This window comes from Scardinius erythrophthalmus, assembly GCF_964197995.2.
Source record: "Scardinius erythrophthalmus genome assembly, chromosome: 18".
NCBI lineage: Eukaryota > Metazoa > Chordata > Actinopteri > Cypriniformes > Leuciscidae > Scardinius > Scardinius erythrophthalmus.
Genome location: NC_138238.1, coordinates 11950891 through 11969434, shown reverse-complemented (window position 1 = coordinate 11969434; position 18544 = coordinate 11950891). Strand labels below are relative to the sequence as shown.

At 40.2% G+C, this 18544-nt stretch overlaps 1 protein-coding gene across 1 annotated transcript in view; it reads right to left on the bottom strand.

Annotated features, from left to right (window-relative positions):
• nrg3b (neuregulin 3b) overlaps window positions 1–17132 on the bottom strand; it is a 152686-nt gene extending 135554 nt beyond the window's left edge. Inside the window, exon 1 of the mRNA XM_081392001.1 lies at window positions 15321–17132. Within this exon, the coding sequence (XP_081248127.1) occupies window positions 15321–16173 (853 nt within the window). The 5' untranslated portion in view covers window positions 16174–17132. The remainder of the gene's footprint in view (window positions 1–15320) is intronic.
• Window positions 17133–18544: the final 1412 nt, after the last annotated feature.

The following is an 18544-nucleotide window of genomic DNA, read 5'->3' as shown; positions in this document are numbered from 1 at the left end:
CGGAACAACACAAGTGCATATTCTTAACTGTAGCTCAAACAGTAGCCATTTTACTGTGAGAAGGTGGTTATAATTATGCTGCAGATACGATGAAGATATGCTGAAAATGTAATGGTTGATATACGATACATGGGCAAAATTAAAAATGTAAATTTAAAAATAAAGGACACAAGTATGAACAATTAAATACAAAATATCATACATATCAGCTGATATTGTATATTTAATTACCTTTAACATGCTCTTAAAATAAAATAAAATAAAATAAAATAAAAAGTAAGAACATTAATAATTTTATTTATTTAAAGCAACACCAAAGAACTTTTCCTCTTCGGTCCCCCTACAGGTTGGAAGCGGAATTGTCCATTACCGCTGTCGTAAATAATTTAGTCTACCGTCGCACGCATGCTATTTGTTTATCCATCCGGCTTTGGAAATAGCGATGTCCACAGACAAGGTAGAGTATGTTGCATGATTTTATGAAAGTATGATGTATTGCGACATCAGAAACGAAGAAAAACAAAATAATGACATTATAATGCTTGCCGTAAAGCAAGTCAGATTTCTAGTTTCTTATGTCTCATTCGAACTACAGATCCGCTAACCGATCTGGCGAACTTGCATAGTGCGGTTATAGCCGAGAAGGGCCGCAAAGCGAATGCAGAAGTGCCGTTCACCCTGTTATGAGTTGATGAACATTGAAACAATTTTGGAAACATTATTTTAAGGTACAAAATAATCTTTGGTTTTGCTTTAAGAATTTTGATTTTGATTTCATGAGCATGTAAAAGGTAATGTAAATGTAAAAAAGGGAAATAATGAACAATTAAATATACAATATCAGCTTATATGTATACAAAATAAATAAAATAAATAAATAGGTGGGAAAGTTAGTAAGTTATGGCATAAGTCAGCAAGGGCTAACCAGACAAAATTGTACCTTCACTTGTCAAAGGTTGGGATTGCAGGTGTGCTTCACACTACCCCAAATGCCTTATTGTGACCACAAGCAGATTGTCTAATATATGTTTAATTAATAAACAGAGAGCATGGTTCTCTCCCGCATGTGTGTGTGTCAAGTTTATCTCTGCATCTGTAATGAGAGATGGCAATGAGAGCCCAAAGCCACAGTCCAAAGCAGAGCTCACTGATGTAACCCTGGAGGAGTCGAGCACATGCTTATCTAGGACACCAGATCCACAGCTGGCCACATCTGGACAAACGGGCATCACCCACCCCCACACACACAGTATTTATTGAACAGTGTGCAAACCACACAGCTGTTGTGGATTACAAAACCCAAGTGCTGATTTTTCCTCCATGCACACCCAGCTTTTGATGGGCTCGCCCTGGGTTTGACCTGAAGCAAGATCGAGCTTGCCTGAACCACCTTACACATCATGAATATATTTAGCACCGCACACTCCCTGGCTGCCCTGCACCCAAACATGTAAAATGCACACCTCTCGCAAACATACAAACCACCCCCCCCATACACAAAAAGTATTGCCAATTTAACCAATCCTCAAGCAATCTGCCACGACAAGTGTCTCTGCCTGGCCTTTGACATTGAGCACTGAGAGGCAGGCATCAGAGCCCTTACCTCTCCACTGCTCTATTATAAACACTGCCTTGAGGCTGTTTCGCTGCTCTCAGAACAAACTGAGATCTCTAGCAGAACAAAAAAAAACATCCTTCACCACAACAGTGTCACACAGATTGTTCTCAGCAGACTCCATGCTGAAAACATGAACTCACACATACATCTATAGCTGTCACTGTACACCTTGAAAAGAAGTGTAGTGCTCTCGAACAGAAAATCTGTAAGACATTAGCTTTGTATAGCAAAGTGTGAGAGTGTGTGTGTGTGTGTGTGTGTGTGTGTGTGTGTGTGTGTGTGTGTGTGTGTGTGTGTGTGTGTGTGTGTGTGTGTGTGTGTGTGTGTGTGTGTGTGTGTGCGTGCGTGCGTGCGTGCGTGCGTGTGTGTGTCTTGAGAAATTAGAAAATTCCGGGCAGTCTGGTTGAGGAACGACCACTCCCCGAGAAGACAACGGACCTTTCTGGAAATTAACATCTGAACTCTCTCTTGTGAAGTTAGCATCACCATTTGAGACACAAGTCTTTATACATCTCATTCCCTCTTCCCCCACTCCCTCTCTCTCATGCTGAGATCACCTGAAATTCACCCAAAAATCTATATGGTTTAAATGTGAATTATTATCATACAGTATTACACATGTTTGGTATCATTTGTAATGTCACAGTGCGACTGGTACAAAGGTCTGATTCCCAAAAAAAGTAAACCAAAAGGTAATAAGGTATTTAAGAGCTTAGCGATAACTGGCACACAACGAAGGGTATGTCTTCCAGGCAAATGGTATCCTGCTCTCAAAGGTGTAAACTCAATGCAAATTCCCATTGTTAGCAAATGTTTCCATGTAAATCAACTACTGTCCCCAGTAAATCTGGGATGGTGATTAATGCAAATTCCCACTGTGAACTCATTTTTACATTTGAAAAGAGGTTTCTGCCTTGGTCTGAGTATTTAGGGAGATGCTGAAGAAGGCTCGTGGCGATTTGTAGCTCAAATTGGCCCGTGATGCTGAGAGTGGCTGAGAATCTCAGCATAATGTACTGTATTTTCTGATTTGTCAGGTTCGCATCTTTTCTCTTTATTCCAGAGCATTTGATGTGTTGTATTTATTATCTTGAACTGATTATGACATTGGCATGATACATTTACCTGACATAATAAATTGTTACATTTGATTTTATTCTGACTGACTCTCCAATTGTTTTCCCAAGTAGATTAAACGGATTTGTATGTTCCCGCAAGTTCTGCGTCAGATTAGTGATGACTAATATTTGGCATCAATTCAAGTGTGCTGGGTTTGCAAAGAAAAGAGCAGCAAATGCTGCTTGACCAATCTAAATTTGGGTGTGTCTTACCTCTGTTTTAATTTAATGTTACTCTAGATAAGTGTACGTGGGAAACCACGACATGGCCAATCCAAAGCTATTATGAGAGAAGTAATGTTGGTCAGCTTATATCTGTATTAGTGGACATATCTCTACGGCTATACCAAAGTATCTTTGATTGTGTAAACGTGAATGTGACCGATCTCAGGTATATAGCAATTACCTCTGTTTGATGATCAAAACTGGCGAGATTGTAATCGTGAGACCCGGGTTAAAAACAGAAAACGTGAGGACCTCTGAGCGACATAGTTTCCTAATCTGAACGGGGTAAAATATACTTAAAGAGTTAAAAAGAATAATCAAACATTCGCTCATTTTTAATGATTCCCAGATATCATTAAAACCTTTTTTCATTTATGGAGTCAGATTAAATAACGAGGTAATACATATGAGAAAATGTATTTCATTTAATCTTGTGTTGCGTAAAAGGAAAGACAGTAACGCGCAAAAACCTTCACCCATATTATTGGAAAGCCGCCAATGGACCGATAGTCGGGTTTACATACATACATATACATATATAATACATATATATATATATATGCATTACATTTATCCAAAGCAACAGTAAAAGACACTTTAGATTAGCATCCAATTCTCACTATTAACTATACGATTTTTGCCTCAATAAACAGTAAGGTAGTACTGTTCAATAAATAGTAAGGTAGTAGTTAAGTTAAGGTATTGAGTAGGATTAAGGGATGTGGAATTTCATGCAGAATAAGGCATTAATATGTGCTTTATAAGTACTAATAAACAGCCAATATCATAGTAATATGCATGCTTACAAGCATTTAGTTTCAGAATGATAAAGGAATCAATTACATTTTAAAATATATAAAAAATAGAAAACAGTTATTTCAAATTGTGACAATATTTTACATAAAAACAGTTTTACTGTATACAGCTTTGGTGAGCCTTAAATACAAAAAAAAAAACTTTCTGACTCCAAATGGTAGTTTATAAATACATAAAACACATTAACCGCCAAAACCATCATAACACAGAACACTTTCAGCAGCTGACTGCCATGCTGAAATCATCATCTCACACACACACACACACACACACACACACACACACACACATCTATAGCTGCCACGGTGCACCTTGAAGAGACGTGCACTGCTTTTGAACAGGACTTTTTTTTTTTGAGAGGCTCTAGGCCAGAAAAGGAAATCCTTCTATTTACTGTGACTCTCAAAACTTCAAGCTATATCTTTTCTTAATCTTTTTTATTCCTCTGAAGCTCACTGGCCTGGCTGGATGGACGAATTGATGGCAAACGGCATCCACATTGTGATGTTTGCCATCACTAAGGAGGGAGGGGAGCCACTCACAAAGGATACATTAACAGTCCTTCCGTCCAGATGGCTGAATGAGTTCCAGAGGGGAGAGCCAGGAGACACACACACGCACACAGACAGATAAGATGTGGGAAAGGCCACTAGCCTTAATTTTACTTGAGACGGCATGCTCAAGCACATCTTATCATATTCCTGCAGAGCAGTATGCCACGCTGGGATCAAAGTGCTCATATTTAATGTTGAAGGGCCTGTATGCACAGCACGCCTACAGCCAAGACACGGACAGCGAGAGCTGGAAAGCGGGCCGCAAAATATTTGCAGAGATGTGCATGTTTGACAAGGTGAAAAGGGGAGTCTTTGAACTCTAAAGCCTAAGCACTACATGAACTCCAGGTATGTGTGTAAGCATTAGGGGTTGCACAGATTCATTTAGATCTGCCAGAGTCGACTTGTTGGTTCTGTTTCTACTAATTCTGGATCGCAAGCTGTGCAATAGTTGGTGACAACAGGAGCAATCTTCTTCAATCCACACACTGCATCTATTGAAGCAGGCTTTCCAATAGATTTTTTAACTAAAACGTATCAATGATACTAATACGTATCAATTATACTACAAATATATATACACTGTATATATATTCAGACTATTGATAGGAAAATGTTTAGAACGATAGATAAAATGACAGAACAATAGATTGATAGATAGAACAACAGAATGATATATGTATCTATCTATCTATCTATCTATCTATCTATCTATCTATCTATCTATCTATCTATCTATCTATCTATCTATCATTTTATTGTTCAGACAGACAGACAGACAGACAGACAGACAGACAGACAGACAGACAGACAGACAGACAGACAGACAGACAGACAGACAGACAGACAGACAGACAGACAGACAGACAGACAGACAGACAGACAGACAGACAGACAGACAGATAGATAGATAGATAGATAGATAGATAGATAGATAGATAGATAGATAGATAGATAGATAGATAGATAGATAGATAGATAGATAGATAGATAGATAGATAGATAGATAGATAGATAGATAGATAGATAGATAGATAGATAGATAGATTGATACCATAGACAGACAGAGCCTGACAGAAATGACACGACTGAGACATGACTGTTTGCACAGTCGACAATGCAAGCAGCATGAATCTGGCAACAGAGTTGATGCACGCTTTTGTTTCTCACCCGCGTCATCTCAGCTGCGTGGACATTCTCTCCCCTCACACGCTTTCCGTAAACACAGTGTTGGACTTGCCAAAAACAGCTAAGTGCGCTGATGCTGCAAGGGGTATGGTGAGTCAGTATCAGAAGGTAAACACTGACCCGTGAATACTCTACTAGCTGGCTACTTTTCCGGAAAATTATTAGTCGTTTACCCTTCAGATACGCCAGTGGCCTGCTTAGACTAATCTTAAAAGTGAGTCATCTAAATTTTATCTTTAAGACTGGTCCTAACTTTTTAAAGTCAATTTCATACAGTAGATTGGTCTAATTTACTAGTTGATCAAACTTGTTCTTCAGACGGAGTTTTAACATAGAGGCTCAGTTTATGCAAATGGCCCCTATAATAGAGACTTGGATGAACTACACGTCCATGAGCACCAACTACACATCCAAAAAACACATATGGCACTTGCAATAACCTGAAGGCAGCACAATAAATCTGCTGTCTGAAATTCTTCAGTATGACATCTGTGGCCAACACCACAGGCGAAGGCGAATGCAATGGCAGACATTTCTGCAGTACACTACACTGCCCAGTAAAGATTAGCAAGCGTGCCAAATTAACGACGGCTACCAGAAGAACCCCAAAACCATAACACTCCTTTTCTATAAACATTTCACTTTACTTTTTTCAAAGACGAAGAGACTGGGGAAAATGCAGGCCAAATGTGGAACAAGCAGAGAACAAAAAAGACTGCTCTAAAAAAAGCATAATAACAATACAGTAGAGAATAAATCTGGGAATATTTGGCATACCTGGAAGAACAAATCGTACCCGACACCTGAATTTGTACCTGCGTGTGTTTCGAACAACAAATATTCAGATAAAAGGAACAAACAACATGTCATGCTCGGCAAATGACTGCAAGTAAGGCATCACTCCAAAAATCACTGGCGTCAAAGTGCGTCCTCCCGCGTTTTTTTTTTTTTTTTTTCGTTTCTTTTTTTCAACAGGCTATTTTTATGTGCTTTGTTGAATGTTGAGCAGATCAAACACATTCCCTGCGCAGGAGTTCCTTTATGTCTGCCTGTGACAGGTGCTTTAAGAGATGCTTGGTATTGTTGGTGTGTAACTCAACTATCAATGATTTAATATTTCACTTCAAATGGAAAGTGAGAGATGTTGTGGAGAGAAGATCCTCAGCATAGCATCCTATTTTATAATTCATTCTGTTGCCTGACAGGTTGAGAAGCTCTTCGTGTAGCTCGAGTCAATGAGTCCCTGAGATTCCATCGCATTTCTCCCTCTCATTATTCAGGAGATGTGCAAAGTTTGTTTTGGGGCGGAACACAGCGCGTCAGGGTCACGGATCGTTACTGGAAAACATAAGGGAATGAGGAAGGGAGATAAATATGGAAGATGGGATGGGAGATTAAAGGAGAGCCAGAGTTTGGGGTGAGCACAACACTGAGATTGGAGTAATTTACATTATCCCTTCGAAGCTTTTACCATGCCAGGATTACACCAATGAGACACACACATACTGTATATATCCACAGAACACAAATGCCTCCCTATACACACTCACAAACATACACACTCACAGCTCTTTTTCCAAACAATGTGTTTCATGTAGCAATAATAACCATTTTCTAATTATAATGTTTACAGTCTCTATTTCTGATGCATTTAGAATCCATTTCATTTTCACCTGCTAAGAAAAGAAAATGTTTTTAGCACTCATGGTCTGTAGGTTGCTTTTAAAATCATTCTTCAAGCTTATTCCAATTAGGCCTATTCATAAATTAACAGTGTTGCAGACTTCTTTTTTTTTCATAATAAACAAACTGGCAAACAGGGAAAAATATTCTAATTTATTTTAAAAAGTCTAAAAACATTTGATGAGAATGTTCCTTGTGCCCTTTTGGATTTAGGTTGAAGTCAGAAATTATGTGTAATTTCTTTTAAGCAAGGCTTTTTGAGGTTTCCAGAATAACTGGGGGAAAAAAGGCATAAAGAGCAGATGAGCCCATTTACAAAGCAATATTCAAGGCCGTCACAGATGGTGTGAAATTGGGGATGACTCTAGAGGTTAACATGCAGGTCCAATGGGGCTCACAAAAATTACAATAGAATTGATGTAGGATCCATTACAAATAATACAATGCATTTCACATCAAAACACAAAATTATTCTTTTAGAAGAAATGTGTCTTTTTCAAACAAATCGGTAACTGACAAGTAAAGTTACCCACTTCTCCAGATGCTTATAAAAGATAGTTATAAAAGACAACAAATGTGCCACTTCTCCAGATGCTTTAAAGCTTTTTGCTTTAACAGACAAATACACAAGTTTACTAAGAAATAGCAATTTATTTCACTACTGTGTCAGCAGATCATTTACAAATTTATCAAACTAAGATCAGAATGCAGCATTCTGAACCTGTCAAAATGAACAAATAAATCTTTACTGAAATCTTTTGATTTATTATGGCCCTTTGAGAACTTTAATTTATATTATTCAGCTAAAATAGCAGAGCTAAATCAGATCAATTGTGAAAGTGAAAATACAGGGACTAAATCAGAACGCAAGACCACAAAATAACATTTAGAATTCAAATAAAGTAAAATTTACAATAAATGAATATTAAAATGATTTGTATTTGTCATCATCAAAATGTAAACTCTACTATAACTCAGCTTTACATACATATACATAAAGTATATAAATAAATAAATAAAATTATATATATATATATATATATATATATATATATGTATGTGTGTATGTATTGAAACAATTGATAGAACAATTGATAGAATGACAGAACAATGGATAGTATATATAGACATGTATATATTAATTTTTATGTAATTTCATAATTTTTTCAATAAATTTCTCCATTCCAGGTGGATGAGGCAGATAGGCCTGCAACAGCACCTGCTCTCCCCACAGCCCGGTGTTGCCAACTCTAGCTAGAGAGAAGTGTCAAAATGGAGTCTCCATCAACAAATACATACAGTACCATTATTCTCTAAGTACTTCAGCCTCTTATAAGCATTCCAATGTACCAGCAGCAGAAAAGCCCAAATGTCACTTCCATCTATGCTTATCTATCCATTCAGAGGTGAACTGATAACTTGTGTAATTCGATACAGAGGATATGCAATAACTGAACTGTAATCCCCTTTACTCTGCCACAGCAGTATGCAATAATGTCATGTCATATCTTGTTATACAACAAGATGTGAGTTTCAGCCTATGAACGAATGGGTAGGTGGTGGGAAAGGCAATAAGAGACCAAAGAATAAGAGGTATTTTTCTTACACAAAGCTATATTGTGGCTTCAGAAGACTTTGTATAAAGCACTAAAAGTCAAATGGACCACTTTATGGTGCTTATTTGAAGCTTGAAAGCAACCAGGACCATCTTAAATATTATATATATATAAAGAGTTCAGATGCAAAAGCCTCTAAGTGCCATCTGAAATTTTCCTCTAGAGTAATCATTTTTATCAAGCTTGTATATTTAAGATCAGTAATTTCACTTAAATGACAATTAATAGGTCATTTTCATTGCCATTTAAGTGAAATTACTGAACTTAAATATACGAGCTTGAAAAAATTATAATTTTAGAAGAAAATTTCAGATGGCACTTAGAGGCTTTTGCATCTGAACTCTTCATATATATATATACTGGTTTGGAAAAGGGGCATTGCTTTTTTTACTGGGGCACTTCAATAAATCAAGTTGTGTTTTATTATCAGCTGTCAGAACTGGCGATGACAGATTTACAAGTGAATCACTATTAGTCTAACTGTTCTGAAAAAAGTCTGAAATTGTTGATTCAGCTTGATTCATTTGGACAGTTCACAGAGGCATTGAATCATCTGCTGCCATTTATCAGACTGAAATAGTAATGGGATACTTAAAAACTGGGTGAGGTTTATATTTATTCAGTGCAGTAAACAAAAAACTTTCAACGGTGAAGCAGCTCTTTATTGTGTGTGTAGCTTGTGAACCACTCTTTACACCAGGCAATGACAAGTTACCCACATATCCATAACAGCATAAAAATAATTGCCCCAGTACTGATAAAAGGCTAGAAACCCTTCTGATTTGGCCACCAAACCAGCCTTAACCCAACATAGAAACCAGAAGTCTTTTCAGTAGGGAAGTGTGCCATTACCAATACTTTTTAATACTTTTTCAGTAAACGGGTACAAGCAGGTTGTGGCATCGCATGTTTGTCCATAAAACGCTCTATCATATCAGTTTGGTGTTGAAAGACTACGTTGCAGTGAAAAAAACAACATGCATTCATGACTCCAGCCATCCCCAGCACTTTTAAAAAAAGATGCCATTAATTATTTACACTTCCTGCCACATGCGTTCTACATGTTTCTCTTTCTGTGAATTAATATTTCATCCAACTCCACAGCAAACTCTTGGCTTCCTAGCGGACATTTTGTCCACATAAATCACACAGTGACATTATAGAAACGTAAGATGGCCTTCACTGCCACTTACCACAAGTACACATAGGGGCGCATTAATCTCGCCCTCTCTCCAGACAGAGGAGAGAGCCCGGCTCTCACGGCGCACTAAAATGTCACTAACAAACAAGGCCGCTCCGGAGAGGACTGTCTGTAAGTGCACAGTTACACAAAGACCATGAGGACAACTTGGAAGTCCGGTGAAAATGTCACGTCATTTCTCGAAGATAAAAGTCAGCTAATCTGCAAGATAACAGCGACTGAGTATGGTACTTCATTTTAGAACTGCCTGGGAAACATCAGGTGGAGTGAGAAGTTCTCCCTCAAGGTTCGTCTCTCAGTCTCTGAGCCTCTAAGGTTGTGATTGGTGGTCGGGCATCACGTGGATACCCTGTTGCTGGTATCTGGGGAGAGCAGTGTGGTAGCAGCAGCTGGAACTACGCTCCTCTTGGCCAGGGCAAAAGTCTCGCTGACCTCCTATAAGGCGGCCCTAAATGGATTTCTGTCTTTAATCCCAGTGTATGATTATATGGTACACCTTTTCCCACAGGAGCCGCAGGGGTTGTGGTGTGCGCCGTACTTGAATGCCTGCTATGTGTTAGCATGTCACAAATATTAATCACCACGTCAGAGCTTTTTTCTTCCTTGAGCCCTCTATTTTAGCAGCTAGAATGTGATTTACTGGCTATGTTTTTCCCCAGGCTTTAGCCTGACATGTTCTCAGTGTCTCTCTCTGATGCCGCTGCACTTTCATACCTGACAAAATCCGCTCAACCACGCCGGCTTCTGACTGTGCCGAGGAAGGTGTGCGTGGAATCACAATGATGTGTCAGTGAAGAAGCATCCCCGCCCCCCAAAGGCAGATAGCCAGCTGCATTTAGAGTGCCAGCCGCCCACTCCCTCCTTACACAGGAAGTAATGAGGCTTGGCCCCTGAGCCAAATCAGCCCCAAACATAGATAGGACACAGAGACAAACATAACACATACAGGAAACTCAGGCATGAAGACAAGGAGGGAGAGGGAAAAGGAAATCAGGAAGAAAAGGAGGGGGAGAGTATAAAGGATAATATTAGAGTTGGAAATGTAAAGGCGGAGGACTATGTGCATCAGGGTGAATGAAATGGAGTCGGAAGGCAGGGAAGAAGATGAGCGGCTCAGGTTTCAGTACTGCAGCTAATGGATGGCTGCATGCCATCCTTCAGAACAATGGGATAATGATACAGATATGAATGAGAGATGCACTCTCATTGGGCCGATTTTAAAACGATGTTAGTGTATCGCTTATTCAATTGGGCTCCTATGGAATATACAACATACTCTCTGTCTCCCGATGCATTACCATACAAGTCCCACCAAAACATGAGATCATTTTGCAGTCGTAAAGATGAATGCGTTCGTTCATGGCCGCTACCAGTGCATTTCATCATGTTCCTTCTCAGACGATCATCAGAGAGAAAGTCCAAGCAAGGGCGGAACAGGCTTGTATTATATTATACAGTGATGCATTACCCGACACAATATTGCACATTCAAAATCCAACTTACAGTCCACTACTCTTTTTCTAGTTGCCAATTCTATTCATAAAACTTGGCCCAACAATAACACCTCCCTTACTTGATCCAGATGTATTCCAAGAACCAAATCTGTTCTCCAACCATCTCATATTTAAAAAAATAAAGAAATTGCACATGCTTTCAGAACGATGTACAGAATTCAATATGTCATATAGACCCAGGCTTTCTGTCCACTGTTGTTTTTAACGATTTAGCTCAGTTAATCAAAGGCTTTTCACCTCACCACATTAGTGCCTTGGAGTATTTAGTCTTCATAACATACCAAAACCATTTTTTTTTTCTTGGATTGATGCAATTCCACGCAAGTCATCCTTTAGGGTGGAAAATATGGAAATTTGTATAAATAAGCAAAAATTGCATCCTGAGTAATGGAAGCTGATAATACATCTCTCATCACAGGAATAAGTTACAGTTGTTTTAAATTTTACACACTATTTCACAATATTCAAGTTTTTACTGTATTTTTGATCAAATAAATGCATGCAGCCTTGGTGAGCATAAGAGAATTGTTCCTATCCCCAAACTAATAATTTAGTAGTTATAGTTGAAATTTTTAGATTTGCATTTTTGGGTCAGGATCCACCGTTTGAGAAACACTGCTTTATGGGTATACCCATAAAACCATAAAACTTTCTCACAGGTCCTGTGAATTTTAGCAATGACCCTGGCACAGACAATGTACACGTATTAATAAAAGAAAAAGACAGCCATGTGATCTGCAAGAACCATGGCCGAAAGCATGATTTCTCGTTCTTCTCTGGCCCCAGACTAGAGTCAGGGCCCTCTTTTGCCCTTCCTTATCTGTATTCACACCGGGGCACTTTTAGCTCAAGAGAAAATTCACTGCACTGTGAAAGAGAGAATGTGTGGTATTAAATTATACATAAGCTTCTCTTTATACAAGCAGTTTGCCATGTTCTCACTGTTGACTAGGGTGTTGGATTTAGTTCCAGTATACATAACTATAGTTATGTAGGCTACTATATATATACAGTATACACGGCTTAAAATGAACACTCACCAATCGGTGAGTAAAAATCGTAAAAATCGGTGTTGTGGAGTGTATGAAACGGTGTCAGTCGCCAGTTGGCCAGTAACAATTTTTTTTAATTCTAACAATGCAATGTTGTGACAACAAGAACGTGAACAAACGTGAATGACTCTTTGTATGGTTGACAGGTCAGGGCTTCATCATCTCAGCGTTTCCAATGCAAATACTAAAGCGCTGTAACATGCGAATGGGAATTTGTTACTCACGCACTGTGTGGGAAATTTAACATCCGAAGCCCACGGTCTCTCAGGCAGTGCGCGAAGTTGAGCTCTCTTTCATACCTTCCCGCGCTTCATTAGACAAAAAAAAAAAAAAAAACACGCCTGTATTGGCGAGTATCCTAGTAAACATAGTCGGTTATGTCTTGAGTGAAGGCAAACACAAAATGCATGATCGGTGCATTCGGTCTTAAAGTAACAGCTTTCTAATAATCCTGCTACTGTCTGCGCTTTTGATGTTAACCAAACAACAAAGAAATGTTTTGTCTTTAAAAACTGTTGGCTATTAAATTTATATTTGTCAAGCTAGTAGTTTTAGCTGTGGTATCAAATTGGAATAGAGGAATGTGAGTTTTCACTGGTATCTAAAATTTTGGTGTCATAACTGCATTTTTGGTGTCTTTTTTTTTTTTTTTTTTTTTTGTCATGGCTGGTAAAAAAAATATGGCACACATTTGCAGGTGTGGCAAAAATTAATATTAGGCCCTGTATGTATACGCTGCATATGAAAATGTCACCCAGGGGCATAAAGATGCAGATGAGATCTTGATTCGTTTTCCTTATAAAAATACATAAACAAGGGTCACTGCTTGGATTTGAATATGCTATAAAACTCTCCACGATCTCCAAGATATGATTATTGAGGAAGAAGCGGGAGCAGTAATGTGAAATGTCATTTAAGTTACCTCTGTAATTGTCTATTCATTGTAAGGGGCTGTTTAAGGTCCCAAGACTGGATGATATTCAAACTCCACGCTGGCTAATTGGTGCTGACATACAAAATTGATGGCCTGTTTTTAACACCTTGCTTTATAAATAAACAACATCCCAGACTTGATTACAGAAGTACATCAAATTAGCATGCAGACTAATGCTAATTCCCCATTCCCTAATAAAACTGAATATTTTTCAGTCGTTTAACACAAGCCTGTATTTTATATGGATAGCACATTCTTTCAGTATTCATGAATGAATTGAGCAGTGTTTGAGAGTAACTAAGTCAAACTCACTTTCGGCTTCTTTTAAATTAATGTAGCTTTTCCAGTAACAAGCTACTTTTACCAATGAGTATCGTGTAGTGTGACTAAACACAAAACAATCAAACATGCTCCCGCCTGATATGCATCTCTCATATGTAGCATTGCACAGTCAGGTTCATTTTAGTAAACTAGTTTGTTGAGGGTTCATGTAAATGAACAGACCGAAGAAAAAAATACTCAACAGTTTGAATCCCTACACTGTATTTTAGATTTCCATTTATTTAATTAAATTCTGCCGTTCATTACTTTGTTTCTGCTTCAATTCTATAAATTAGAAAAGATGTATATAGCAATTTGTATATAATAATTTTATTCAGCATTGAAGCATTAAATTGATTGTAGACTGGTTTGTCATCATGGGAATACATTTAAAATATAAAATTGCAATAATATTTTCCAATATTATAGTTTTACTGTATTGTTAGTATAAGTATAGTAGGCCTAATTGACATTGCTCATTCATTAAAAAAAAATAATAATTTTGTTCTGGCCAAATACGGCTGATTAAATTATAAAATAAGTACCCTGATAAGTAGTCTCAATGTAGCAAACTGCTAGAGATTGAATGAATAAGGAGTAGCTTGTAGCCTAACAGCTATAATTTCAAAAAAGCAACCCTAACACTGTTACTGACGGTATTATCATACAGATGTAAAAGCACATACATGGAGTCATACAGACACAGATTACAATGTAAATACTATTTCCCATGTGCAGCGGTCTCATATCTCTCTTCTTCAGTTCTCTCTAGTGTGTGTGTGTGCGTGCACACTCCCTGCGTGAGTGTCTTAGTGTGTATCCAGTGCCTCAAGTCTACCTACCAAACCTACTGCAGTACTCATATCTTTACTTATCTAAATGGAATCTCCACCCTAAGACCTGATCTCCACTGACAGGACGAGAGCAGCCAGAACCCTCTGCAGCACTCTTCCTCTTTGCCTTCTATCTGTCTCTCCTCCTCTCACCTTGAGCATCTGCTTTAGATCAGGCAAATTTCTCTATAACAATAGACCAGCTTCAAATGGGCGAACATGCTTATGCTGTTGGTTAAAAAAAAATAAAAAATTGGAAGCTCCAACACAGTCATTATTCTTGATATGAAACAAACAGAGCAAGTGGGCAGACCTTAGTCCACCTGATATAGAGAGGATAAAGACAGATGAAAAACAGGGCTCTCTCATTAACATGCAGAACTAATGAAATCACCAACAAGCACAAACACTATTAGACTGCTTGACTGCCTCTTTTGTAATGCCGAGAAGACAGCTGGAATATGTATATTGATGCACATGAAGTTGGGAAGGGATATTAGAGGAAAGCAACATAATGAGACCTGAAAAAAGGTGTTTCATAAAATCATGTTATCACAGACAGTGGGGCAAGCTCACGCACACAAGCATATTAACACATCCACATCCATGCATGCACACAATTGAAATATTTAGAAGATTGCACTTACGCGTCCTAAAGCGATGGTGTGGGCGAGTAGGCTTGGTAGAAGGGCCCTTGGAGGAGCGTCCATGGTTCCAGCGTTGACTGGGCTTGGAGGGGGAAGCAAGGGTGGAGGTGGGTTGGGCCGCTTGGGTGGAGGTTGTGCTCACCGTCATTGTAGTTGCTGTCGTGCTCGAGGTGGTTGTACTCGGTGGCGCAGCCCGTGAAGAAGGTGATGCGTTTTTGCTCCCACCCTCCCCATTGGATTTTCGGACCGTGGTGCTGCGCGGGGTGACCTCCTTTGCTCCCGGTTGGACAGGATTGGTGGCCCGGGTGGCGGTGGTGGTGTTGGTCACTCGCGTTCCTACTCGGTTATGCAGGTGTGGAGCTCTGTTCCCCGGCCCTCCCCCTAACGCCCCGCCTCCACTGCTGCTACTGCTACTGGCCGTGTGGTTTGAGGACTGCCCAATTCGAGTCCTTTGAACTGTACCTGTACCCTCAGCTGCTCGGGTTGCAGAACCCGGAGCCACTGAGGGTGTAGAGGAAGTGGTAGACGTGGAGCCATCAGAGCCCTTCGGCAGGGCACTGGGTTTAGATAGGAAAATGGGGTCCTGTCCGATACGATTTGCGTCCACCAGGTCAGTCGGGACATAATCCTGCACTGAGCCCACCACAATCCATTTTAGAAGCATCAGGCTAAGGCCCAGGCCCACAAAGCCCATCAGCAGGGGCACAACACAAAGCCAGGTCTGCTGGCGGGGCCACACGGCACAGGGGCCACAGCGGAGGGGCCCTGGGGCCCGGGGAGAGGCTTGTTCACCCCCGGGCTCTTCCAGGGTCATGGTCTCCATGGTGGCCCCAAGTGCTGTTCTCTCACTCATGCTTCTGGGGTTCAGGGCCCAGCCAGGAAGTAGTGCAAGCAGCGGAGGGGGCTAGGGAGGGAGCCAAAACTGGGCATCTCATTAATATTCATTTAACACTCTTCCACAGCTACAGATACATGCAATACTGACTACTCACATGAATAGAACAGCAAACATCAGCCTATATACATATACATGAACAGATAAATATATAAATTCTATACAACACAGTAAACAAACCTTAAACCCAAAGACACCAATAGTCACGTACACACGCACACATACACACACTCAATAAGGAACAGGACTGGGTTTGGGAGAAGAGTGGGTTTTGGGAACAAGCCTCTGTTTAGTTCAGCTTCCCATAGAACCGAAGGTAATTCCCAAGACGCTCCATATATAGCGATGAAAAAAAATAGAACAAAATTAAGTTTTGCGGATCCGTCGGTGTTCTGCCCGTAGTCAAATTTTCCTTGTAAATCCGTGAGTGTTTGAGCGAGGGCAGCTCCCTGCTGCAGATCTTTTCTCACAGCTGCATTAACGCATCGGTCGTCGCGGCTGGCGCAGCCCTGCCTCTGTATGTATGTGTGAGTGTCTGTGTGTGTGGAGAAGCTCAGGTAGCGCCAGAAGCACAGCTCCACTCAAGGGACAGCTCTGCGTCTCTCTCTCTCCCCCGACACGGCACTTCGTCTCTGGCTACGCAGCTTGGATCTTCTCTCTAGTCTCTACAGCGGTGCATCAGTGGACACAGGCAGCCGGTAATCCACCCCACAGGAGAGAACAGCGCAGCGCAGGAGAAGGATGTACTGTGATCAGGCAGAGACAGCTGCTAGGGTTAAATCCATCAGATCCTTTTCCCAATCCCTGCCCTTAGTTCTCCTGTTCTGTCAGTGCACATCCGAGCCTCTGCCCTGCATCCGTCATTGCACCAGAATTCTAAGACAGTCCTGTCTCTGAGCTTGCTACATTCCCACACTGAAAGACTCAGACCTTGGCAGAAACACAGGCACACAGAGTGTGAGAGAAGCAAGTAGAGGGAGAGGGAGCGGAAACGAGAGAGAGAGAGAGAGAGAGAGAGAGAGAGAGAGAGAGAGAGAGAGAGAGAGAGAGAGAGAGAGAGAGAGAGAGAGAGCAAGCCATAGAATGTGTGGCGGAGAGAAAGCAAAAAAAAGGTGGGAGAGTGAGTGGGTGAGCATGAGACTGTGAGAGAGTGAGATAGAGAAGGGAGGGGGGAAAGGAGAGATCGCTGCTCTGAAAACTGATGCGGCTGCTTTTCTTAGAGGCTGCAGTGTGTGTGTCTGCATGTGTTTTCTGGTGTGTGTGTGTGTGTGTGTGTGTGTGTGTGTGTGTGTGTGTGTGTGTGTGTGTGTGTGTGTGTGTGTGTGTGTGTGTGTGTGTGTGTGTGTGTGTCTCAGAGGGGAGTGGGGGGGTGTGAATGATGCTAGTTATAAATTTCTTGAGCAGCCACGCTTTTCCCTTCCTTGACTGTCCTGATTGACAAATATGAACTGCTCAATGACTATACTTGAGCTTGTTTGTGACCAGACATGGAAGAGCAAGGAGGTTTTGAAGAAAAAGAATGAAGAATGGAAAGAAGTACAGGAAAGGAAATGAAAGAAGGAACAAGGGAAAGAAAACAGGAAAGAAGTAATTAAGGAAGGAAGGAAGGAAGGAAGCGATGAAAGAATGAATTAAGGAAGGAAGGAAGTGAGGAAGGAAGGTGGAATTTAGGAAGGAAGGAAAAGAGGGGAGAAAGTGAGGAAGGGGAAAGAAAATAAAAAAGTAAGGAGAACAGATCAAGGGAAGAAAAGAGCAAAGGGAAGAAAGAAAGAATTGCTATGGTATTAAATCCTGCAGTAGTTGAGGGAAAGAGCAGCACATGTAAAGTAGTTCAAATCCCCCACAGACGCCCGTCTCACAGACACACCCCTGAGTGCCTGAGGGACTGCATAAGGAGAGGCTTCTGGAAGACAGATAGGGACATACAAAGTAGTCTGTCAGAGTATGAAGACTTGATTTGAAAGTCTCGAACCAGGACACTCAGGGGGTAAAGACTGATGTTTTTGTGGGAGGAGGCTACCCAGCCTGAAACAATGATAGGAATAACATCATTCAACATCCAGTCACTTTCAATCTATTTCCACTCTGCAGCAAAATTGCCCAAATAGGACAACATACCAAAAAGGACAAGCTGCGCTCCTGGTCCCTCCCTCTAGTTTTATTTAGTTTCCTCGATATCTCAACAAAATCAAATGCAAATAAGATTTATTTTTAAGTTAAATTTTAAGTTAAAGGGGCACTTCACCAGTGGCAAAAAGGACTTTCAATAAAACTTGGATGCCTATGCAGTAGAAAGGTTAATTTTTTTTTTTAAATCGGTGCTACCTAA